This window comes from Aricia agestis, chromosome 7 (assembly GCF_905147365.1).
Source record: "Aricia agestis chromosome 7, ilAriAges1.1, whole genome shotgun sequence".
Lineage (NCBI taxonomy): Eukaryota > Metazoa > Arthropoda > Insecta > Lepidoptera > Lycaenidae > Aricia > Aricia agestis.
Window position 1 is genome coordinate 19,482,065 of NC_056412.1, and position 26,106 is coordinate 19,508,170.

The following is a 26,106-nucleotide window of genomic DNA, read 5'->3' on the forward strand; positions in this document are numbered from 1 at the left end:
AAGATATTCGAAAATTCGTCACGACCGATCGAATCTCTGACGTTGTTACTATATAAAAAATCGTTTGTACCTCAAATTTTTTTGTGTAAATATGAAGTGAATATAATATTCTTTTATAATCTTTCGGTTTTTGCGAGGTACAAACGATAGAAGTTGCAAAATTTAACTCTTAGTTTTATAGTAAGATATTGGAAAATTCGTCAAGACCGATCGAATCTCTGACGTTGTTACTATATGAAAAATCGTTTGTACCTCAAATTTTTTTGTGTAAATATGAAGTGAATGGTATTTTCTTTTATAATCTTTTGGTTTTGGCGAGGTACAAACGACAAAAGTTGCAAAATTTGACTCCGAGTTTTATAGTAAGATATTCGAAAATTCGTCAAGACCGATCGAATCTCTGACGTTGTTACTATATGAAAAAGCTCTAATTTTTTTATGTAAATATGAAGTGAATAGTATCTTCTTTTATAATCTTTCGGTTTTGGCGAGGTACAAACGATAAAAGTTGCAAAATATGACTCCGAGTTTTATAGTAAGATATTCGAAAATTCGTCACGACCGATCGAATCTCTGACGTTGTTACTATATGTAAAATCGTTTGCACCTCAAAAATTTTTATATAAGTTTGAAGTGAATAATATCTTCTTTTATAACCTTTCGGTTTTGGCGAGGTACAAACGATAAAAGTTGCAAAATTTGACTCCGAGTTTTATAGTAAGATATTCGAAAATTCGTCACGACCGATCGAATCTCTGACGTTGTTACTATATGAAAAATCGTTTGTACCTCAAATTTTTTTGTGTAAATATGAAGTGAATAGTATCTTCTTTTATAATCTTTCGGCTTTGGCGAGGTACAAACGATAAAAGTTGCAAAATTTGACTCCGAGTTTTATAGTAAGATATTCGAAAATTCGTCAAGACCGATCGAATCTCTGACGTTGTTACTATATGAAAAATCGTTTGTACCTCAAATTTTTTTGTGTATATATGAAGTGAATAATATCTCCTTTTGTAATCTTTCGGTTTTGGCGAGGTACAAACGATAAAAGTTGCAAAATTTGACTCCGAGTTTTATAGTAAGATATTCGAAAATTCTTCAAGACCGATCGAATCTCTGACGTTGTTACTACATGAAAAATCGTTTGTACCTCAAATTTTTTTGTTTAAATATGAAGTGAATAGTATCTTCTTTTATAATCTTTCGGTTTTGGCGAGGTACAAACGATAAAAGTTGCAAAATATGACTCCGAGTTTTATAGTAAGATATTCGAAAATTCGTCAAGACCGATCGAATCTCTGACGTTGTTACTATATGAAAAATCGTTTGTACCTCAAATTTTTTTGTGTAAATATGAAGTGAATAGTATCTTCTTTTATAATCTTTCGGTTTTGGCGAGGTACAAACGATAAAATTTGCAAAATTTGACTCCGAGTTTTATTTTATTTTATTCGAAAATTCGTCAAGACCGATCGAATCTCTGACGTTGTTACTATATGAAAAATCGTTTGTACCTCAAATTTTTTTGTGTAAATATGAAGTGAATAGTATCTTCTTTAATAATTTTTCTGTTTTGGCGAGGTACAAACGACAAAAGTTGCAAAATTTGACTCCGAGTTTTATAGTAAGATATTCGATAATTCGTCAAGACCGATCGAATTTCTGTCGTTGTTGTCTCAAAAAATTTTGTGTGAATTTAAAGTGAATAGTATCTTCTTTTATAATCTTTCTGTTTTGGCGAGGTACAAACGACAAAAAAACTGCAAAATATAACTCCGACTTTTATAGTAAGATATTGGAAAATTCGTCAAGACCGAACGAATCTACCTCAAAAAATAACTTCTTTTACACATTTGAACTGCTTTATATACTTTCTTTCCTTCTACTCCGTACAAAGCCTTATTTTTAGGGAAAACATTTTTTTTTGTTTTTTTTTCGTAAAATCAAAAAAAAAAAATAACTTTAAAAACGGGTACAATCCGGTACAAACGATACTCTTCCAGATGGCATCATTAAAATTCCGGTATCTTTATGTCGGTTGCTAAGCAAATTTTACCACCCCCCCCATTTCTACCCTATTGAGGTACAAACGATTTTAATTGCGGTACAATCGGGTACACTCCGGGTACAATCGAATGACATATATAAAAATCATTTACCTTGAACTCGGTTGCTAACTTCACATAGGTCAACAAACAATATAACTTAATTTAAATACGTACTACACATCATCACTCACAAAACGCACTAATTAAGTACCTTTCGAAACCACTCAATATCATAAAATATGCAACAACACTATCATCACTTAAATAATCGGCCAAGTGCGAGTCGGACTCGCGCACGAAGGGTTCCGTACCGTTATACAGCAAAAATTGGCCAAAATTTGTGTTTTTTGTAGGGGAGCCCCCCTTAAATTTTTATTTTATTTAAATATTATTATTAATTATTAAAGTACACATATATTTTAAGCCTTTGTGAAAAATTGAAGTGCCTACCTATTGCCATTATTGATATCGAGCAAAAAAGGCCAAAAAATCACGTTTGTTGTTTGTTTTTAGTGTTTGTTGTTATAGCGGCAACAGATATACACAATTTGTGAAAATTTCAGATGTCTAGCTATAGCGGTTCTTGAGTTACAGCCTGGCGACAGACAGACAGACGGACAGACAACGAAGTCTTAGTAATAGGGTCCCGTTTTTACCCTTTGGGTACGGAACCCTAATAACTCATTTGATAAGAGCCTACAAATCTCGGATGTTTTTAGTTTAAAAATGTCTTCGATATTTCTACCTGAGTAGAAACTATTAAAAAGTGCACTAGCTTTACAAACAAAAGAATTACGGCGGTAGAACGTTTTAAAAGGTGGAACATGAAACGATACGTAATAACGGAAATATCTGCTAGGGACATTGAAATTAAATTTTGATAATAAATCAGGATCATCAATGGCATTGTTGATGATTTTACAAAAATATACTAAATCTGAAATGTCTCTGCGAAGACATAAGGGAAGGAAGTGAAAATTACACCTTGCCTCTTGTTAGGAAGGTTAAGGTGGCACTTAAACTGAAGAAACCTTAGAAAGCCTTTCTGGATTGATTCAATTCTATTTTTATAGATATCATAAGAAGGATTCCAAACCTCGGAACCGTACTCCAGGATACTTCGTACATATGAACAATATAAAATTTTAATGGCTTTAATAGACTTAAAATTAGTACTAGAGAGAATCCGAGTGCTTTAGATGCTTTATTAACTATATAATTTAACACAATAATACAATATTATATTAAGTTAATTAATGTTCGTTTTATATTATGTCGAAATAAAATTTACAAAAAATAAATAGAGATTCCATTTATTTCAATGTTTTAGCTAAGGTTACATAATTTTCAATGACTTTTTTAATAATTTACATTTGTATGAATTTTTCTCGGCCGATGTTTAATAGCACGTGTGTTGCGTTTAGATAACCCCCCGTACTGCGTGCGGCAGCGGTACAGCGCGCGCGTGTCGGAGGCGGCGGTGGCGGGCGCGGCGCTGCTCACGCTCGAGACGCGCGATGCCGACACGCCCGAACACGCGCGACTGCGGTACTACCTCACCGGCGACGGCGCCGAACAGTTCACCATCGACCAGGTACACGATATACGCGACGTTTATTTATTTTGGTAGCGAACGAATATTTTTAATCACTAGATTTTAAATACGACTAGACCGTACTGAGTACCGTCACAAATTAAGAAAAAAAAATTCAAATATCTCATAAAAAAGACCTGCCCGAAACGCTCCATACAAAGTGCTACGAAAGTATGACGTCAGTGTTTCGTAGTTTGTACGCATCGGGAGACAACTTTGTTCGACAGGTATATTAAATATTGCGTTTATGAAAGTGGTTTCATAACAAAAGTTGCTTTTACCCGTAATTGCATAAGTTATCAAATTGTATACAAATATTAAGAAATTTTATTGAAAAAAAGTCGACTTGAATATCCAACTTTGAAGGCGCATAACAGAAAAAATACAAATGCTATCAAGCTGAAATTTTGGGAACACTTATTTTTTACCGTGATTTCTTTATTTTATTAACAAAATTCGCTAATGTTTGACCTTGTCATCATCCCTATTGTCCACGCACATTCACTCTTGAAACTCGCTGGAGCGCGGTCGCGTCATTTTAACTGTCTCCGTTTGGTCTCCGTGGAGTCGTTAGCGTTACGTCATAACTCCTAACATCGATGAATGTCGTTTAAATAGTCAAAGTACCTATTTAATAATTATAAATTTGCTGGACTTCTACACGTAGGAGAGCGGCCAGGTGCGAGTGGGCGGTGCGCTGGACCGCGAGACGCGCGCGCGCTACACGCTGCGGGCGCACGCCGCCGACCGCGAGCGGCCGGACTGGGGCTGCTCGGCCGAGCTACACATAGACCTGGACGACGTCAACGACAACGCGCCCGCCTTTACCGCGCCGCTTTACAGCGTCACGCTGCCCGAGGACGCGCCGCTCGGCTCCTTAGTCGCCAAGGTAAGGTGTCTTATCAGTCAGAAATTTTATGGTATTGAAACACTATATGAAAGTTTAAGTCGCTGTTCGCTAGTCAGGGCGATCGAAGCGAGTCCTTGTATATCCCACAAACTCTTCAGTTTGTGGTACACTTTACGGAAAAACTATTACGCCTATTGATTTGTGCTTTAACATAGTAATTTTTATTTATATGTGGATGTGTTATCAACTTATCATCGGTCAGTCGAGGTTTTCTATATGTGGATGTGTCATCATCAGTCAGTCGAGATGTGACGACACGAGCCTTCACAAAGCTCGGCTTTTAGCTAGTACGGTGTGGTCTCCACAATTTTACTGTGAAATAACAGAAACACTGCAGAATGAAAATATCGAGTGTTTAGAATTTAGAGTAGGTAAATAATTTAAAAAAAAACAGTCGTCCGGCTATTTTTTAACCCCCGACAAAAAAGAGGGGTGTTATAAGTTTGACGTGTCTGTCTGTCTGTCTGTCTGTTTGTCTGTCTGTGTGTGTATCTGTCCGTGGCATCGTAGCATCCAAATGGGTGGACCGATTTTGATCTAGTTTTTTTTGTTTGAAAGCTGACATGATCGAGAGTGTTCTTAGCTATAGTTCATCATCATCAGCTTGCTCAGTGCTGGAAAATCGCGGTTTATCTGGTTTGTGAAAGGCCGTTAGCAACTTGCAGTCGTTTGATGAGTTTAATATTTTGCATTCTGGTTCGTATTATTTATGAATAACGTACACATTAATGGAAATATGACCTGGTGCTGCAGCATCACCTGGTAAACAATAGGATACCCAACTCCTCACCAACATAGAGCAGAGGTTTCGTGTTTGGGCTCATTTTAATTGCGACAATCAGTAAGACGTAGATGAACAGTAAATATTTGCATACTACTGAATACTGCAGCTGCAGCATCACCTGGATTCTATAGGAGCCGAGCTCCGTATGAACCCAAAGTGGGGGTTTCACGTTTGGGCTCATATTGACGGGCTTGTTCAAAAGCACATTCATAGACGGTATTCTTTGCATATTATTCTGCACCATAACCAACAAAAGTTTAAAAAGAATAAAATAAAATTAAATTAAGAAATTAAAAAAAACCCGCTAAAAAACTTTAAAAAGGAATAAAATAATTTATTTATTTATTTTATTTTTATTTTATTTTATTGATCAGGAAGACTTACAGTTCATTAAAGTTAAAATAATAGTAAGATAAGTTTACAATTTAGAACCAGTTACAAGTCTTCGCAAATGATTTACAATTTTGAGAAGAAAAGATGCTCACAGACTACTTATTAATCTAAAGATAATATTTACTGACTTAAAGTTTAAGTAATTCCTAAGTGTAAAGTAATATTTTAGTCCATAATTGTTGTCAAGGTGTGTCTGGGGACCGCTTATGTACAATATGTTTGATTTCACATAACATTCAGAGTCACGAGACAATCAGCGACTTGGCGATACAAAAGCAAAAGTCGGTGTTGTCGTAGTTTACTTGGCGGTCCCCCGACATGACAACAATTATGGACTAAAATATTACTTTACACTTAGGAGTTATTAAATTTTAAATATTATTTTATTCCTTTTTAAAGTTTTTTGGCGGGGGTTTTTTAAGTTTCTTAATTAATTTTATTAAGTTTACCTTAGATAAATGATTAGTCTCGCGCGTGCGCTACGACTAGATACCGTCGGAGTACTTGAAAAATGCGGCAACAAATCATACGCCTGATGCGGCGTAACCGCGCCAGTCGCGCCACAAGCTTCGGGTGAGGTAGATGTGTCGATAATTTTCGAAATTTTAAGTTACGTCCGTAGCAAAATGCCAGTTTGCGTAGTGAGACTATGCAATAATAACACTACAAGAAACAAGAAAGGTACTCGCATCACATACCATCAGTAAATATTATATAAATCGTCATAAACACAGAAAAATAATATAAACCTGAAAATTCGGATCGGAGTACCGCTTGATGTTCAGTGTTGTCAATTACCATAAACTAAAAATTCCCAAATTTTTCTGAGATTGTGATTTTTATTTATTTATTTATTATATCTTATTTTTTTATATATACATAGTGGCTGAGTGGATGAGCGCATTAAAATCTCTAGCTAGGGTAGCTGGTTCGAATCCCGCCAACGGAACAAAAAGTTTTCAAAGTTCCTGGATCATGAATGTGTATTAATAAAAATGAATTATGAGTATCATATTATAATAAAAATCTTAAATACAGTTTATATTTTATGTAAGTACACAATACAGTAACAAATGAGAAAACAAATTTAACATTTGCTTTTTTATGACTCATTCTTAACTTTCGTTAAACTTCCTACCATTGTTTTTGTATTGTTTTCTCATCAATATTGTACCCATTATATTTCTTTGACCTAAACAACGTTGTTATTTTATCGCATTCTTTTCGAATGGACTTTATTCCAATGGTAAAGTTTATCTGGTGATAGAAAAATCAGCACTTACTATACAATAATAATAAATTACAAGACCACAGCAACTAATTTTTCCCCATTGATTGGGCACCAGTCACATATCTGGCAACCCGATTATCTACGCACGCAACAATATTTGTGCATTGTTTTACACACACTACAATATTGAGGTGCCGCATTCTGTGTTTTCTATACAGCGCGGTATAGTCGAGCGCGCGCGCGAGACCAATCATTTATCTAAGAAGTTTACGTTACGAACACTCCTCAGGTTCATGCGACTGACGAAGATCTCGGGGAAAACCGACTGCTTCGGTTTTCGTTAGCCGAGGGCCCGAACGACGTCTTCGAGATCACAGCCGACAGCGGCATCATCACCCTGCGCGCGCCGCTCGACCGCGAGGCGCAGGCGGAGCATCGCCTGGCCGTGCGCGTGGCGGACGCCGGCCGCCCGTCGCTCACCGCCACCGCTGCCGTGCGCCTCACCGTCGCCGACGTCAACGACAACCCGCCCGTGTTCGAGCGCACCTCCTACACCATCGCCGTCGCCGAGCTGACCGCCCCCAGCGCCGAGCTGCTGCGCATCCGCGCCACCAGCCAGGACACCGGCGTCAACGCCGTCGTCCACTACGACCTTGTCGCCGGCGAAGACCGCGAGGACTTCATCCTAGACCGCACCACTGGCGTGCTCAGCGTCGCCCGGCCGCTCGACTACGAGCGCCGGCGCGAGTACCTCCTCACCGTGCAGGCCGTGGACGGCGGGTCGCCGCCGCTCAGTGACCACGCCACCGTCAACGTCACCGTCACTGACGCCAACGACAACGCCCCAGTGTTCTCGCAGCCGGCGTACGGCGCCCGCATCCGCGAGGACGCCGCCGTCGGCGCGCGTATTCTGCAGGTCATCGCGGACGACGCGGACTCGGGTGCCAACGGCCGCGTGACGTACTCCATAGTGCGGGGCGACCGCGCCGGGCACTTCGCCGTCGATCCCGATACCGGCTACGTGTCGGTGGCCGCGCCCCTCGACCGCGAGACCGTCGCCGCGTATGCGCTGGAGGTGCGGGCGCGCGACCGCGGCTCGCCGGCGCTCGAGGCGACCGTCGCTCTCACCGTGGAGGTCACCGACGCCAACGACAACCCGCCCCTGTTCGCGCGAACCAACTATTCGGCCGTGGTGCGGGAGGACCGCCCGCTCGGGCACACGATCCTCGAGTTCGTGGTCGACGATGCGGACGCACCACCGAACGCCGCGCCGTACACTTTCGACTTTCAGTCCGGCAACGAAAAGGGCGCGTTTCGCCTCGACCAGGACGGCCGTTTGAGGTCGGCGACGCGCTTCAACCACCGCATCAAGGATCGCTACGTGCTGCAGGTGCGGGTCTTCGACAACGGGACCCCGCCGCTCTTCTCGGACGCCTGGGTGTACATCAGGGTGATCGAGGAGTCGCAGTACCCGCCCGTCGTCACCCCGCTGGAAGTGGTCATCAACTCCTACCTCGACGAGTTCCCGGGCGGCGTGATCGGGCGCGTGTACGCGTCCGACCGCGACGCGGACGACACGCTGAGCTACGGCCTGGCGCCGGCGGAGGGCGCGCCGTACCCCCCTGCCGACCTGTTCGAAATCGACGCCGCCGACGGCACGCTGCGCGCCGCCCCGCGCCTCGACGTCGGTGACTACCGCCTCAACGTCACGGTCGACGACGGAAAGTTCGCCGGCTTCGCGATCGTCAGGGTGTCGGTAGTACTCGTGTCGGACGAGTTGCTCGCGCAGGCCGTCGTCGTGCGCTTCCGCGAGGTCACCGACGCCGATTTCGTGCTGAGCCATCGGAAGGGCTTTGTGCGCGCGGTGAGGGAGGCCGCCGACTGCGAGCCCGGTGACGTGGTTCTCGTCAGCGTGATGCCGGCGGCGGACGGGCGCGAGCGGCAGGCTCGGCAGGTGGCGCGCGACCTGGACGTCGCTTTTGCGGTGCGCGCGCCCAGCGCCGGTGGCTTCCTGCCGGCCGACGCGCTACGCCGCCGCCTGCACGCGCATCTTGAGCGGCTGGAGGAGAGCGCCCGCCTCGTGGTGGAGGAGCTGCTGCGCGCCGCGTGCGGCGGTTGCCTTCACGGCGCCTGCGCCGAGCGCGTCGCCCTGGAGGCGGCAGCGCCGCGCGTCGTCGCGTCGGACGTGTTCGCGCTGGTGGCACCGCCGCACAGCCTGCGCGGCGAGTGCGTATGCGCGCCGGGCTACGGCGGCGAGCGCTGCGATGCGGCCGCCGCCCCGTGCGACTGCGGCGGGGAGCGGTGCGAGCCGGGCTGCCGGGTGGCGGCGCAGGTTGCGTACCTTCAGGGTGACGGCTACCTGTCGTACGCGCTCGAGCGCGGCGCGGTGGCGGGCGCGCGGGTGCCAGACGACGAGCTCATGGTGGCGCTCCGGTTTCGGACGCGGCAGCCGCGCGGCGTCCTGCTGGCGGTGGAGGGCCGCGTGGACTACGGCGTGCTGGAGCTGGTGGAGGGGCACGTGCAGTTCCGGCTGGAGCTGGGCGCGGGCGAGGCGCGGGTGCGCGCGGGCGGGCCGGCAGCGGACGGGGAGTGGCACGAGGTGCGGCTGGAGCGGCGCGGGGCGGCGGTGCGGCTGGCGGTGGACCGGCGCGCGGCGCACGCCACGGCCCCGCCCCCCGCCGCCGTGCTCGACGCGCGCGCCGACCGCGTGCTCGTCGGTGCTGCGCTCGCTCGACACGCTCATGCGCTTGCGCCGGAGCAGGTATATCGATATTCTTATTTTATTTTAAGAAATACTGATAGCTTGCACAGTGGTTGGATTAACAGAATAATATACACGACAGACATATTATATTGGGCGATTTTAATATGCCGAACATAGTGTGGAATCTCTCGACCGACGACGGCCGCTCACTGAAGCCCTTGAACCTGCTCGGGTCCGTGCAGATAAATCTATTCGATCTCGATACATATGTAACTTTTTGCAGTACAAATCATTTTTAAATATAAATAGTAGAATTCTAACTAATCCAATCAAAAAATCATATCGTTATACGTGGGAGAGCCATGCTTCGGCACGAATGGGCCGGCTCGACCGGATAAATACCACGTTCTCACAGAAAACCGGCGTGAGCGCTTGCGTTGTGTTTCGCCGAGTGAGTGAGTTTACCGGAGGCCCAATCCCCTACCCTGTTCCCTTTCCTACCCTCCCCTATTCCCTTCCCTTCCCTACCCTCCCCTCCTATTACCCTATTCCCTCTTAAAAGGCCGGCAACGCACATGCAGCTCTTCTGATGCTGCGAGTGTCCATGGGCGACGGAAGTTGCTTTCCATCAGGTGACCCGTTTGCTCGTTTGCCCCCTTATTTCATAAAAAAAAAAATCGAGGTGAACCTCTGTACGGACCCATCGGTGCCGGAGGATCCCCACCATAAAGCACTATCCGTTATTGCTAACTTTAACGAGTCGGATGACCTTCCCCACCGCCCGCTACCCGTGTACCTATACCGACAGGCCGATTTCGCATTCATTAACCGCCATCTTTGTGAAGTGGACTGGCAAAACGAGCTGGGTACTAGATCGTTCGATAACGCCGTTATATATTTCTACGACACGCTCGACATGTTAATAAGCACTTATGTACCGACGAAATTGGCTAAGCCGTGCGGCAGTTATCCTCCCTGGTACAAGCGGCCACTAATTACCATACATTGATTGAATTGAGAATATTCAGAAAAAGTTTTTAAAATTTATACAGTTTAAGTCAAATACCCACCTACCTAACTAATCAAATCATATCAAATTCCTTTATTGCCAGAATGTAGTACAAGATCATGGTCTTATAAATGGGAACAAATATATTGACCACCAAAAAATGCTCTGATACCCTAAACTTATTTACCAAAAAAAGATACTTATCACCAAAAAAATAAAGTCTAAAATTGCAATACTACCAGCTATTTTAGTCACGGCTACACTTCAAATTGTAATCGAACGCCAAATATAGTATATGATCACCAAGTATAGTTTACAGTGTGTAACAAAAATAAGTGATAATACTTTAGGGTGTGTACGTGTTCCTTGTAGAGAGTTCACTGTGAAAGTAGCAGCTCTGAGTCTGAAAGACGATTTTTTTTCACTTTTGTATGGGCAAGGGCCCGAGCATCACGAGTTTCCCCATACAAAAGTGAAAAAAAAATTTGGTCTTCCAGTGCTGCTACTTTCACAGTGAACTCTCTACAAGGAACACGTACACACCCTAAAGTATTATCACTTATTTTTGTTACACCCTGTATATTATGATCATCAAATATAGTAAATGATCACCAAATATAGTAAATGATCACCAAAGCGAGCAAATCAATGCGATATTTCTGTCCAAATAAATCACTACGATTGACAAAAAATGTAACTTGTATAAGTATTAAGAAAAAAAGTATAATATTATGCTATATTTAGCAGTTTGGACCTAAAGAGATAACAGACGGACACCTACCCTTTCCAATTTAAAATATTAGCATGGTTGATGAGAGTTTTACATACAATATTTACATACAACAGAACTACATAATATTATAAATGTGAAAGTCTGTCTGTCTATCTGTACATACAGATAGACAGACAGACTTTCGCATTTATACCTCTTCACGCCCAAACCACTGAACTGATTTTGCTGAAATTTGGTATGGAGATACTTATACCTACTGAGTCCCGTTATCATTATTGTATTATTATTGTTTATTTACGATTGTCAAATAAGAGGATGTATTTCTTTTGTTTCTCATTTTAAAATTAAAATGTAGTTCAAATTTGGTTTTTATTATTTATTATTTTCCGGTAAGCAATCATTTTTTTGGTTCATTTTTCTTTAATAGGATAGCAAAATGAAAATACTTTGGTTATAATTTTACATTAAAATTCTAGTATACGTGGCAGAGCCATGCTTCGGCATGAATGGGCCGGCTCGACCGGAGAAATACCACGTTCTCACAGAAAACCGGCGTGAAACAGCGCTAGCACTGTGTTTCGCCGAGTGAGTGAGTTTACCGAAGGCCCAATCCCCTACCCTATTCCCTTCCCTTCCCTCCCCTATTCCCTTCCCATCCCTACCCTCTCCTATTACCCTACTCCCTCTTAAAAGGCCGACAACGCACCTCTTCTGATGCTGCGAGTGTCCATGGGCGACGGAAGTTGCTTTCCATCAGGTGACCCGTTTGCTCGTTTGCCCCCTTATTTCATAAAAAAAAGTATGATGTTGGTGATCATTTACTAATTTTGGTAATCATTTACTACTTTTGGTTTAACAATGATTTATTTGGAGTCATTTTGCATAAATAGGAGAGCGAGATGTTAAAACTTTGGTGATCATTTTATATTAAAATGCTAGTATAATGTTGTGATCATTTACTAATTTTGGTGATCGTTTACTACTTTTGGTTTAACAATAATTTATTTGGAGTCATTTTTAACCCCCGACAAAAAAGAGGGGTGTTATAAGTTTGACGTGTCTGTCTGTCTGTCTGTCTGTTTGTCTGTGTGTGTATCTGTCCGTGGCATCGTAGCATCCAAACGGGTGGACCGATTTTGATCTAGTTTTTTTTGTTTGAAAGATGACATGATCGAGAGTGTTCTTAGATATGATTCATCATCATCAGCCTGTTCAGTGCTGAACAATCAGGGTTTATCTGGTTCATGAAAGGCCGTTGGCAACTTGTAGTCGTTTGATGGGTTTTATATTTCATTCTAGTTCGTGACATGTGTGAATATACAATATACGTATACACACAATAATGGAAAGTTGACCTGGTGCTGCAGCATTACCTGGTAATCAATAGGATATCCAACTCCTCGCCAACTTAGAGCAGAGGTTTCGTGTTTGGGCTCATTTTAATTGCGACAACCAGTAAGAAGTAGATAGCCAGTAAATATTTACATGCTGCTGCTGCAGCATCACCTGGATTTTATAGGAACCAAGCTTCGTATGAACCCAAAGTGGAGGTTTCATGTTTGGGCTCATATTAACGGCCTCATCGAAATAGACATTGATAGAATATGGTAATCACGAGAATAATATGATTGTGTTGATAGGAATTATTCTGCACTATTTAAAACAACACAAGTTTAAAAAGTATGAAATAAAATAAAATTAAGAAATTTAAAAAAACCCTCGCCAACCAACTTTAAAAAGTAATGAAATAATATTAACTGCCTTTAAGTTCAAATAATTCCTAACGTGTGTAAAGTAATATTTTAGTCCATAATTGTTGTTAAGGTGTGTCGGGGGACCGCCAAGTAAACTACGACCTACAATTTTACAGAGATCTTATATAATATAATTTAAAATTAACATTATATTATAAAATTAATTATAATATAAAATTAACTTATAAACAGAATATTATATAAGATCTCTGTAAAAAGTTTCAATTTTACAGCAAAATCCCCATTAGCAAAATGAGCCGCCATTTATTAAATTCATTTGTTACAAAAAATTCAGAACCGCTCGACTGATTTATGCAAACTTCACATAAACTATCTATTTAATAGTGTGAACAAAGTTAAATTCTTGAGTTATTAAATGACAACGAAAAGTGGCATTGATTTTTATGTATCGAGATGCTAGTTAAGAATCGTATAATTATAGAAGTATGTAGGGAGAATTTTTCAAACAACCCTAGCAATGGTTTCGTTTTTGTAATTTTGCAGATAACTTACGGATTTTACGGATGTCTCTCCGACATCAAAATCGGAGGGAGCGCGCTACCCCTGGAGGAGGGCAGCACGTCAGCGGATGGGCGTGCGCAATTGATGCGGCGCGTGCGAGTGCGCGTGGGCGGCACGTGCCCCGCGCTGCCGGCGCCGGACGCGTGCGGCGCGCAGCCCTGCCTCAACGGCGGCACGTGCCGGGTGACGGCGGGCGGCGGCGGGTACGAGTGCGCGTGCCACGAGCGTTTCTCGGGGCGGCGCTGCGAGGTGGACGCGGACCCATGCGCGTCGGCCCCGTGCCTGCACGGCGGGTACTGTGCGGCGGCGGGCGGCGCGTGGCGGTGCGCGTGCGCGGCGGGGCTGGCGGGCGCGCGGTGCGAGCGTGGCCGCTGGTGCGGCGCCGGTGCGTGCCTCAACGGCGGCGCGTGCGAGGAGGGCGAGTGGGGCCCGTCGTGCCGGTGTCGCGGTTACTACGGCCCGCGCTGCCAGTATGACGTGGACGAGTGCCTGGGCGAGCCCTGCCTCAACGGCGCCACCTGTCTCAACGAGCCCGGATCCTTCCGCTGCCTGTGCCCGCCCGATAAGACCGGTACGTTTCGATTGGTACTTTTTTGCCTACACAAGAATTTGCAAGTTCCAGTTTTTTGATGAAATTAATTTCACAGGATTCTAATGGTGATGGAATGTGTGAAATGAAGGAAAGGTCTTGGTAAAATTAGCAGGAAATTAATTTTGATGTATATATAGTTCATAAAGTTACATAAATTGAAGCTTTATGTTTTTTAGTAAATTTTAAAATTATGAAAGAAACTAGCTGTCCCGGTGAACTTCGTCACCTTACCTTCCCTGGACTTCTACGAATATTTTAAGACTAAAATTAGCCCAACCCGTTCTACCGTTTTCGAGTTTTAGCGTTACTAACACAATTGAAAATCCGATTTTATATATTAATATAGATTTAAAAAATCCGCCAAGTGCGAGTCAGACTCGCGCACGTAGGGTTCAGTACCTTTATAAAGCAAAAATTGGCCAAAAATTGTGTAAATTTTATTTTATTTTAATACTAGCTGTTGCCCGCGACTTCGTCCGCGTCAGCAAAATGTGATAACAAAGATCATAATAAAAAAGAATTTTTCCGAACAAAATATATAAAAAAATAAAATATATCCTCCTCCTTTATTGAAAGTCAGTTAAAAAGTAGCCTAAGTTACTCCTTATTACATCAGCTATCTGGCAAAAAAAGTCCCGTCATAATCGCCCCAGCCGTTTCGGAGATTAGCCGGAACAAACAGACAGACATACAGACAGACAAAAATTGTAAAAAATGCTATTTTGGTGTATGTATCGTAAGTACATCATTCATACGCATGTAGTAAGAAACGGTTCTTTCAATATTACAAACAGACACTTCAATTTTATTTATATGTATAGATTATTATTAAATTATATTATTATTGAAGTACACATAATTATAATTAAGGGCTTTTAGAAAATTTCAAGCGCCTACCTCCTACCATTATTGACTACGAGCAAAAAATACCCAAAGAATCACGTTTGTTGTATGGGAGCCCCCTTTAAATATATATTTTAAGTATTTTGTTTTTAGTATTTGTTGTTAAAGCAGCAACAGAAATACACAATCTGTGAAAATTTCAGTCTAGCTATAGCGGTTCTTGAGTTACAGCCTGGAGACAGACAGACAGACATCGAAGTCTTAGTAATAGGGTCCCGTCTTTACCTTTTGGGTACGGAACGCTAATAAAAATGGTTGCCAGCTGCTCTCAGTCGGCCACAATTTAGGGTGGGTTGCACCAGAGGCGTGGTTATAGTTACAGTTATGGTCAAAGTTATGGTTATGGCTGTTAAGGCTACTTTAACCTTAACTTTGACCACAGAATTTGAAAGATGTCTGTTGCTGGTCCGACATGACTTTAAATGAACTGTCAATATGACGTTTTTGTATGATGACAGCGTTAAATCCTTTTTTTGCCACGTTCATTTAAAGCCATGTCGAGCTCTATGGTTAACCTTAAATATGGCGTCCATTATTGACTTTGACCAAAGATTTTACATTTTGCATTGTAGTTAAAGTTATAGTTAAAGTTACAGTTATAGTAAGTTGGTGCCACCCACCCTTAGGGTTGCCTGATGTAAACAGATTTTTATATTTTTGTTAATGGGTTGTTTTCTTATTTTTAATCTCCACCAGACGGCGCGACAATAGACACTTCTAGATTTTCTATTGGTTCCCCACCGATTAGAAATTATCTGCAGGTTGGCATCACTGACTACATATGGGTTGTGTTTCTAAAAAATGTCTGTAATATTCTTTGATCTCTTGTTTATCTATCCCAACCCCGAATAATGTCAATGTACTGTCAAGTGTGACATAAATGAAAATATCTTAAACCTAGTTTCCGTTAGCATAATATTAACATAAAACTGTATGTATTTAAATATTTCCATATATTACTATATTTTTTTTGGTTCGTTCCTCTAGTTTAAATTTCACGAAGAGCATACGCCCAAGCGATCATTGGCCTAAGCGATTAGGCCAGTATACTGGTAACAGTTTAGGAACACGCTGACATATATAATACTTGTCAAACTGAAAACTGACAACTGAAAGCATAGATAAAGTATTATAGTATAGATTTAGTCTTAGCCCGTCATCGCGTGGCTATTTTGTGCTTATTTTCATACAAGTAATGTGCGTTTATTTTCTTGAATATTTCTATTTGTCGATTGTTTCAAAGCACATTTTGATACAGGCAAGGAAGTCAATTAGTTTATGATATCGATTAACTATAGTTCAAGTGATGAAAATCCGTAAACACACGTAAAAAGCTAAGCAATTTTTATAGCCAAATTAATAATTGATGTTACATTTTTAGCACTAATGCCTTATATAGCACGAATAAGGGATCAATAAACTTATAAATTATCTTTTTAGCTTACAAAACTACCGATTGAAAAGCCCAAAAAACGTTGTTCAAAACTTACGTATTTAATGTTAAATCCACGTTTTAGAGGCATTATTTGGCCATTCTTATGGTTTATTATTTAGTGGAACCACAAAACTCAACAATATCTAGCATTAAATGTTCACTAAAAACCTTTATTAACACTTTTATTACGTGAAATATCCAGACTGACTCCTTTGTTATGTCCTAGTAAGTAGGACATAACATTACACGCTTTTGACGCTTATACACCGATATAAGGCTCTCTCCAGTCTATAATATCTCAATGACTGAAAGAATTTTGGCGAGCATGTGACTTTGACACTTCTTCTCAACTTCTTCTACTTTTTATTGTTGGTATGGTTTTAATTATTTTTTCCCAAATTGTGTTATTTGGGTTTTTGATGTTCATTATTAGTGAAATATAAGCTATTAAATATCCGTTATCTTGCACAAGTGCAGGTAAGATGTTGTCAAAACCAAAATGTATAATTCCTGTGACATTTGGTGTGAATAACTGTAAATAGGGCTATTTCTTCCGTGAGTTTTAACTAAAACATCGTTATAATAACTTTATTATTCTATTCATTGGAATATTATTGCATCTTTTTAAAATTGAAATGTATCAAGTTTTACATTATTTTGCCCAGTTTTGTAGCAATTAATGATGGTATTACCGATAGTTGTCTACCCATTCGCCATCTAGTTACTAAAATGAAAACTGTTTGACAATCAAATTTAAAAAATAAGAAAATGCCTCATTAACAACAGTAGCCACGTGTTTTGATTTTGGTACATTTTTTTTATAATACGTGATTTAAACACGCGAGTAAATGGTTCCCAGTTGCACAATGGCCGCAAACATAATATTATGTTGCTATGATTTTTGAGAACAACTCTCGCTCCAGGAAACGTAAGAGAGAAGATGACGCATCGTTACGTGACTTCTTAAATAGAAATAATAATTTGTGTGGTGGTAGGCATGAACTGCGGCAACCCGCTGTACTCGGACGCGGTGGTAGCGGGCGAGGCCGCGGGCGGCGGGCGCGCTCTGCGCGAGTTGTGGCACTGGGCGCTCGCTGCGCGCTGGCCCCTGGCGGCGGCGGGCGCGGCGTTGCTGCTGCTGCTGCTACTGGCCGCGCTGCCGCCGCTGCTCCGCCGTGCGCGCCGACCGCCGCCCGCGCCACTCAACAGCGCCATCGAGAAGCGGCCGCCGCGCGCCAAGCTGTCCAACCTGGAGGCGGGGCGGCGCGGCCGGCCGATTTCCTGCGCCGAGCCGCCGCCGCTCAACAACATCGACACGCTCCGCTCGTACGGCTCCGCCGGCGACGAGCTGGAGCTGCCGCCCGACTACCTGCGGAACCTCAACGTCGAGCCCGTCGACCGCAAGCCCTGGTCCGAGCAGATGCACCTGCACACCTTCGTCGACAACAAGATATACAACGGTGGGTGTCTCAAACCTCCCTCCGCGTCCGGCGCGCCGGTCCGACCTCGCCCCTCTGACTCGCTCGTCCCTCCCGTAGATCTCAAGGCGTGCAACACGCGGCGCGGGCGCGCGGGCGAGCCGCACCTGGTGGGCGGGTACCACTGGGACTGCTCGGACTGGTGCGGCGGCGGCGCGCTGCCCGGCATCAGCGAGGTGGCGGGCTCGGAGCGGCCCGACACGGAGTCACCGTCGCCGCCGTCGCCGCCGACGTCGCGGCCGCGCGCGCTCTTGCCGCCCGACACCGACTCCGCGCCCGACGATCTCGACGCGCTTCGTTTCACGGACGGTGAGTTCCAGTTTATAGTATTACTAGCGACCCGCCCCGGCTTCGCACGGGTATAAAATATATAGTCTATGTCACTCAATGGATAAGTGATTAAAATCGATTCAGTAGTTTTTAATCTATACTAATAAATAATAATATAAAGAGGTAAACTTTGTTTGTTTGTTTACTCATAGATCTACTACTACTACTCGACTAAGAGCTGACGACTCAAATCACATCTGAAGCTACTTTGTTTTCTTTTTTTTTTCCCACAACACTACTCCCACACCCACTGCCCACGGCCTGCCAGCACGCAGATTATCAGAAACGGTTGTTCAGAGAAGTAGCTAACGGAGTTTTGATTCAGCTGCACCTCCTTTTTTTTCTTTTTTTTCCCACAACACTACTCCTACACCCACCGCCCACGGCGGCACGCTAACGGAGTTTTATCACAGCTGAAGCTACATGACTGATTTGGTCGTCAGCTCCCCGTCGATAGATACGTTAATAATAATAATAATAATAACGTTTATTTAACATAAGACATCACAATACACTACCATTAGACAAAACACATTACAATACATAAAGAAAAATAATTACAAAAATATTAGCATAATAATATCATGAAGAACGGTACAAGTAGTGCATTGTCATGTCTACTGCCAAAAAGGACACCACTCAGGCGTATCACCGTGACGTACACCACAGTGCCTGGTATTATGTGGTTCCTAGTAAACCGTCATCTGAAAACAGGGACGGATAAGCACTCAGCAATACATTGTAACATACATTACATCCAAAATATTATTTTATATATAAATATAATATATGGAATTCTATAAAATTATAAGATACAATAATTAATATGAAAATATAATATAAAATAAGTACTATAATATTATGAGTTGTGCGTGTGACTTAGTGCTATGGCATGGTTATGCGGCGGACCCATCCACCCGGCGCCCGCGCCCTTCGTAAAACCCGTGCTCTCACCATAACGCAAACGGCTGTCCTATGAGGTAGGAGCGCCGCGCGCACATTACTACTTAATAGCCAATACTCATAGATCCAAACACCCGCGAGCGCACCGCCTTGTTGTAGCGCCCACTTCGAAACGGGCGTAAATCTCAATATTTTAATTTCGCCATAACTTCTAAACCAAACGTCCAATTTTAATCATTCAAAGACCAAATATTGTCTACATAAACTGTACTTAGAGATGAAATTAAATTATTTTGATAAGGATTATTAGCATGAGTAAAATAAATGCGTTTAAATGTAGTCCAAAAAAATCTAGATTTTTAAAAAATGTTGTTCTCTCTCGACATAGATAGGTATAGTGTGTCGCGGACATTTTTGTAGATATTTATAAGATATACATTTACTTTTATAGATTAGGCAGCGTACGCAAAATAAGTAAAATTTTCTGGTTGTTTCTGAAAAACTGAAATATCTTACGGAACCCTATATTTTCCAAAATGAAAAGTAGCCTATGTTACTTGTAAATAATGTAGCTTTCGAATCTAACTATCGGTAGTTTTATTAAAAGTAGTGTACGGTGTCATAAATCACACCGTAGCATTTTTCACTTAACAATGCATTTTACAGTCAGTACGCGTTCATAATCAGTAAGCACCGCGCGTGCTCCCCAGCACCTTTATAATATCAATCTTATGTGGGACAATAAATAAAAATCATATACTCGGGAACACATTTGGTATCATTAGCAAAACCCCCACATAATATGGTCCTTCGAGCTTTGTGACCTTCCGCGATTTGGCCAAAGCAGGATCATTCGCGAGTGAGGACTATCAGTGACTAACAGAAAATCAGTTCAATAAAATCAGCAGACAGTACAGTAGTGGTGTAGTGGTAAATAGCAGTGTAACAGAACAGCAGTACAGTGGAGTAGCATAGCAGTGTAGCAGAACGGTGGACTAGTGATACAGCAGAACAGTTTCTCGCGAATCAGTGCAGTTGTGGAAGTGGGAGACGAGCATCAACAGCAGCAGTATTCAGCATAGCAGTGTGGTTCCTGTCTGCAAGCAGCAGACAGCAGCATCAGCATTAGCATCGCTTCAGCATTTCATCAGCAGATCATCACGCTCTTCAGGGCGTGAGCAGCAGCAGCAGCAGAAGGTTCCCGAGCAATCAAGTAAGATCTTTCCATTTTTTCACTTTGAGCAATAAGTTACTAAAATGGAGGATATTTACGAAAATCAAGAGCAGTTAGTAGGTGCTATAGAGCAGTTGCTTGCGTCTTTCAAAAAGACGGGGCGAGATCGTAGGACAGTAGATTACGTTAAGCGGAAGTTACAAACCCTTGACGAATATTGGGAAGAATTTAAGCAGAATCGACAGCAATTAGCAGGATACGTAGACGAAAATTCTGAGCCTATGAAAAGTCTCAATGAACGGGCTACCAGAAATTACGAGATCACGAAGTCAACTTTACAGCAGTATCTCTCGCAAGTGACTTCACCAGCAGTAGCACAACCAGAGGGTAAGGTACTTGAGGTCCCAAGTCATGGAGCAAGCCCATTACCTATCCCTGGTCCGTCAACAGCAGCATCAGCAGAACGGGTGTCGAGAACAATTTCTCAAGGTGTCGACAGCAAAACAGCAGAAATGTTACGTAAGCAGATGACGAACTTTAAAGCATTTTCACGAACAGTAAGCAACATTGACCTGGAAGCATTAACAGAAAAGTGGCAGTTTGAAGACACGTTGCAGCAGTTACAGATGAGATGGGCAGCAATCGACGCTCAGCATTGGGAGCTCGATAATGAATTAAACGGGTCTAACTTAGAGTATGAAAAGCAATTTACAGCGCACGAGAAGAAATTTAATTTCATCAAGGAGAGCATTAACAAAAAGATGTGGTCAACGTCCTATAGGGAGAAATCAACCCCTAAATTAGATATCCCTACATTTGGCGGTAATTATCACCAATGGATGTCATTCAAAGATTTATTCAGTGAGGCCATTCATAACAATTCCTCACTGTCTCAGGCACAAAAAATGCAGTTTTTAAGGAGTAAATTAACAGGCGAAGCTGAAAGGCTCATACAACATTTACAAATTACATCGGCTAATTATAATATTTCTTGGGAAATTCTTAACCAGAGGTACAACAATAAAAGGCTCATATTTACTTCGCACGTCAACATATTGCTAGGGCTGCCAACCATTCAATATCAATCAGCAGCGCAACTTAAAAAATTACACGACACAACTAAAGAATGTTTAAATGCACTAAAGAACCTGGGAGTCGATATTAGCTCATGGGACCCCTTATTGGTCCACCTGTTAGGGCAAAAATTGGACAGTGAGTCGTATACAGAATATTTGGAATCAGTTAAGAATCCTCGAGAATTGCCAATTCTAGAGGAATTCGTGAATTTTTTGGAAGCGAAATTCACTGTTCTCGAATCATCGCGCAGAAAACAAGAGCAGGGCGCATTTAAGCAACCAGCATCATCGAATCAGCAACAAAATTTTTCGCATAAACGAAGACTTCCTCCGAGCAACTTTAAATCTAGCAATAATAATTTTTATTTTAATCATAAGTCAAACTTTAAGGCATTGCATGCAACCAAGGTAATTTGCGGACTTTGCAAAGGCGAACATGGTTTATTCAATTGTTCAAGATTTCAAGAAATGCCATGCGATCAGAAATTAAAAACCGTAACCCGGTTGCGATATTGTGTGAATTGTTTAAACGAACACGATACTAAAGAATGTTTTTCCAGTAAAAGGTGTCGCTTATGCGCAGGATTTCATAATAGTTTATTGCACGATGCATGCACAAAACCCAAACCCAGCACTTCTTCGAACCATGTGGCGACGGCCCACCACGTGTCTCAACCAAACACTTGTGAGGTCTTACTAGCAACGGCAATGGTTGGTGTGAAAGCAGCAAATGGAGATCAGCATCATCTTAGAGCCCTCATAGATTCGGGTTCTCAAATTTCAGTAATTACAGAGAGAGCAGCGCAGATTTTAGGATTAAAACGACGTGCAAGGGCACTATCTTCGGCGTCGGTGAGCATGAAAGCAGCAGCAAAGGAATGCTTACTATACAATGCAAATCATTGCATAATAATTTTACATTTAGCATAGACGTTATCATCATGAGCAACCTTATCAAAAATCTTCCAAATGTTAATTTACCTAAGCCTTCATGGTCATACATCGAAAACATTAATTTAGCAGATCCAGAGTATTACATAAAACGTCCGGTAGACTTACTTTTAGGAGCAGATGTCTACTCCAAAATTTTATTGAATGGTATTTTGAGAGGTCCGACTAGCGAAGAACCCATAGCACAGCAGACTTACCTTGGCTGGATCCTCTGCGGCTCCGTCAAATCATATCAATGTAACGTCATGGTACATAACAATTATGACGACTTACAAAGATTCTGGGAATGCGAAGACATTTCCCTAGAAAAGGAGATGACGTCAGAAGATGAATTTTGTCTTCAATATTTTTCTAAAACAACTAAAAGGTTGGAGGATGGAAGATTTGAGGTTCGTTTACCTATTATAGAAGAATTAAAGCATAAATTAGGGTCATCAAAAACTACAGCATTAGCACAGTATCAGAGTTTAGAAAGGAGATTGGATCGAAATATAGCATTAGCAAACGACTATAAAAGGTTCATGCAGGAGTACATGGATCTAAGTCATATGGAACGATCAGCATCTGAAAGAAAAATGGAGTTCTACTTACCTCATCATGGTGTTATCCGAGACAGCTCCACCACAACGAAGCTACGCGTAGTATTCAACGCATCAGCAAAGTCTTCGAGTGGATATAGCTTAAATGATATAATGTACAAGGGGCCCAATCTTCAGCAGGATCTACAGCAGATAATTTTGAAATGGCGTCAGTTTAAATTTGCTTATACAGCAGACATCGAAAAGATGTACAGGCAAATTTGGGTGTCTCCCGAAGATCAAGCATATCAGAGGATATTTTGGAGGGAGTCTAAAGACCAACCTGTGCAAGCATATCAATTAAAAACAGTAACTTACGGAGAAAAAGCAGCAAGTTTCTTAGCAATAAATTGTTTAAAGCAGTTAGCAGCAGAAGAGAAGAAGAAGTATCCAGAAGCAGCGAAAGAAGTAGAAGAAAGCTTCTTCGTAGACGACTTTTGTGGAGGTCATCATACTTTACAGCAGAGCAAGCAATTACAGGCAGATTTAATTGAGCTTCTAAAATCAGGAGGTTTCAATTTACGAAAATGGAGGTCAAATGAAAAGCAACTTCTAGCAGATTTAGATACAGAGCAGTGTGACAAGCAGATGTACGAATTTAAGCATATGGAGTCGACGAAAACTTTGGGTCTAAGCTGGGATCCCCAAGGTGACGTGTTTACATTTCAATGCAAAATAGAATTATCTGAAGCAGAACCAACTAAGCGATCTTTATTGTCCGAAATATCAAGGTTATACGACCCCTTGGGTTGGCTAACGCCATTGAGTACCACACTAAAATTATTATTTCAAAATGTCTGGTTATCGAAAATAGAATGGGATGATAATCTTCCGCAGGATATTAAAACAAAATGGTTAGATTTACGCCAAGAGTTGCAAAATATAGACACATTTAGAATACAACGGTGGATCGGGACTTCTGAAAACGACAAGATCGAGTTTCATGGATTTTCCGACGCCTCTACCAAAGCATTTTCGGCGGTAATTTACTGTAAGATCATAAAAAATGGTGAATCATCGGTATCATTAGTAGCGGCCAAAGCACGGCTTGCACCATCAAGCAAAGTTCAGACCATCCCTAGATTGGAATTAATGGGGGCTGAACTATTATCAAAATTGATGAGCAAGGTTCAAAAATGTTTACATCAATATAAAGCAGAAGTGTATGGCTGGACAGACTCTACAGCAGTCTTAGGATGGATACAAGGAGACCCATTACGATGGAAAACATTTATATCCAATCGAGTCAGAGCAATAACGCAAGTAATGCCAAAATCATGTTGGCACTACGTTAAAACAGACGAAAACCCGTCCGATCCAGCGAGTCGCGGTTTAAATGTGACTCAGCTTAAAGAAGATAAGCTCTGGTGGAACGGCCCATCATGGTTACCATCATTTACAGTTAAAGAGCAAACATTATACGAGACTACACTAGAGCTAAAAAATCAATACAAACAATCTAATACCATAATTCATACGGATCATCAAGCATTAAACATAATCGAACAATTATTAAATAAGCATAGCAACATAACTCGAGTTACTCATGTACTTGCATGGATATTGCGAATAACAAAGCACAAACAACGCCGCGAAGGATTTCTCACGTTACGAGAATTACAATACGCAAAAATGCTTATTGTAAGGAATGTACAGCTGGAGCACTTTAGTGAAGAAATTAAACTATTATTAAATAAAAGACCATTACCATCGAAAAGCAAAATTTTAAGAATGGCAGCTCGTCGCGGTACGCCTCGTCACATCTTCAGTGACAATGGCACCAATTTTGTAGGAGCAAACAGATTAATGCAGGAGCAATTTCAGAGCATTTTTGATGATAATACTTTTAGTGAGATAGCAAGCATGAATATCACTTGGCATTTCAACGTAGCGAAGTGGTGCCATGCATCAGGTTTATGGGAAAGAAACATAAGAAGTTTAAAGCATCATTTAAAAAGGGTTGTAGGTGAGCAAAAACTTACATATGAAGAATATGCTACCCTATTGGCTAAGATAGAAGCAATTTTAAACTCTAGGCCCCTCTGTGCACTCACAGAGGACCCAGAGGACTTAGACTATTTGACACCAGCACATTTTCTAGTCGGCAGAGCAGATTTAACTATCATAGAAACGGAGCAGGATGCTAGGACAAGATGGCATTTAATATCAAAAATATATTTCGATTTGTGGAAGAGATGGAGGATCGAATATATGACTCAGCTCTCAGTAAGATCGAAATGGTTAAGAGCACGAAATAATCTACAAGTCGGCGATTTAGTCACTATTCAGGACGAGAATATGCCCCCCGGCAAATGGCTCATGGGGAGGGTATTGGAGCAGCATCCCGGAGAAGACGGATTGGTTCGTGCCGTCACTCTGAAAACAAAAAACGGAATTATAAAAAGGCCAGTAGTTAAATTATCATTGTTACCTCTCTCGAACGCAGCAAGCAGCGACCGTGAAGAAGAACCTGAGGAACAAAAGGAAGAGCAAAAGCAAAGAAAACCTGTCGCGCAGAGTAGTTTCATGTCCATGGCGATAGCATTTATTTTATTTATGTCAATTGCGACGACTTCTTACGCAGCTACAAATTTACCTAGCAACATGTCTCTATATTTTGATTATACCGGAAGTGCAAAGGTCATTCGGGATAAGTGGACTCTCATAGCATACTACAATATGTCTCCATACTGGGAAGGATTCACCGCAGCAGAAAAGTTCATTAATTATACTGGTATAATATGTAGTTATATTCCCGACTATGACTATTGTTCAACAATTACGCTCCAATTACAGCACGAGTTCGAGGAACTGGATCACTACAATCGTTTGTTATTAAATCAGCGTTTTAAGGCGCGTGCGAGGAAGCGCCGGGCGCTTATCAATGGTGTCGGTTACGCCGCCAACTATCTGTTCGGAGTATTAGACGAGAGATTCGCGGAACAGTATAGGAACGACATTGAGCTTATCAGACAGAATGAGCATCACCTTAGCAACTTGA

At 42.1% G+C, this 26,106-nt stretch overlaps 1 protein-coding gene across 1 annotated transcript in view; it reads left to right on the forward strand.

Moving 5' to 3' along the window:
- LOC121729114 (fat-like cadherin-related tumor suppressor homolog) overlaps positions 1–26,106 on the forward strand; it is an 80,873-nt gene that overhangs the window by 50,245 nt on the left and 4,522 nt on the right. Inside the window, exons 19-24 of the mRNA XM_042117500.1 lie at positions 3,476–3,645; positions 4,313–4,534; positions 7,253–9,724; positions 13,668–14,256; positions 17,611–18,075; positions 18,154–18,402. Of these exons, the coding sequence (XP_041973434.1) occupies positions 3,476–3,645; positions 4,313–4,534; positions 7,253–9,724; positions 13,668–14,256; positions 17,611–18,075; positions 18,154–18,402 (4,167 nt within the window). The remainder of the gene's footprint in view (positions 1–3,475; positions 3,646–4,312; positions 4,535–7,252; positions 9,725–13,667; positions 14,257–17,610; positions 18,076–18,153; positions 18,403–26,106) is intronic.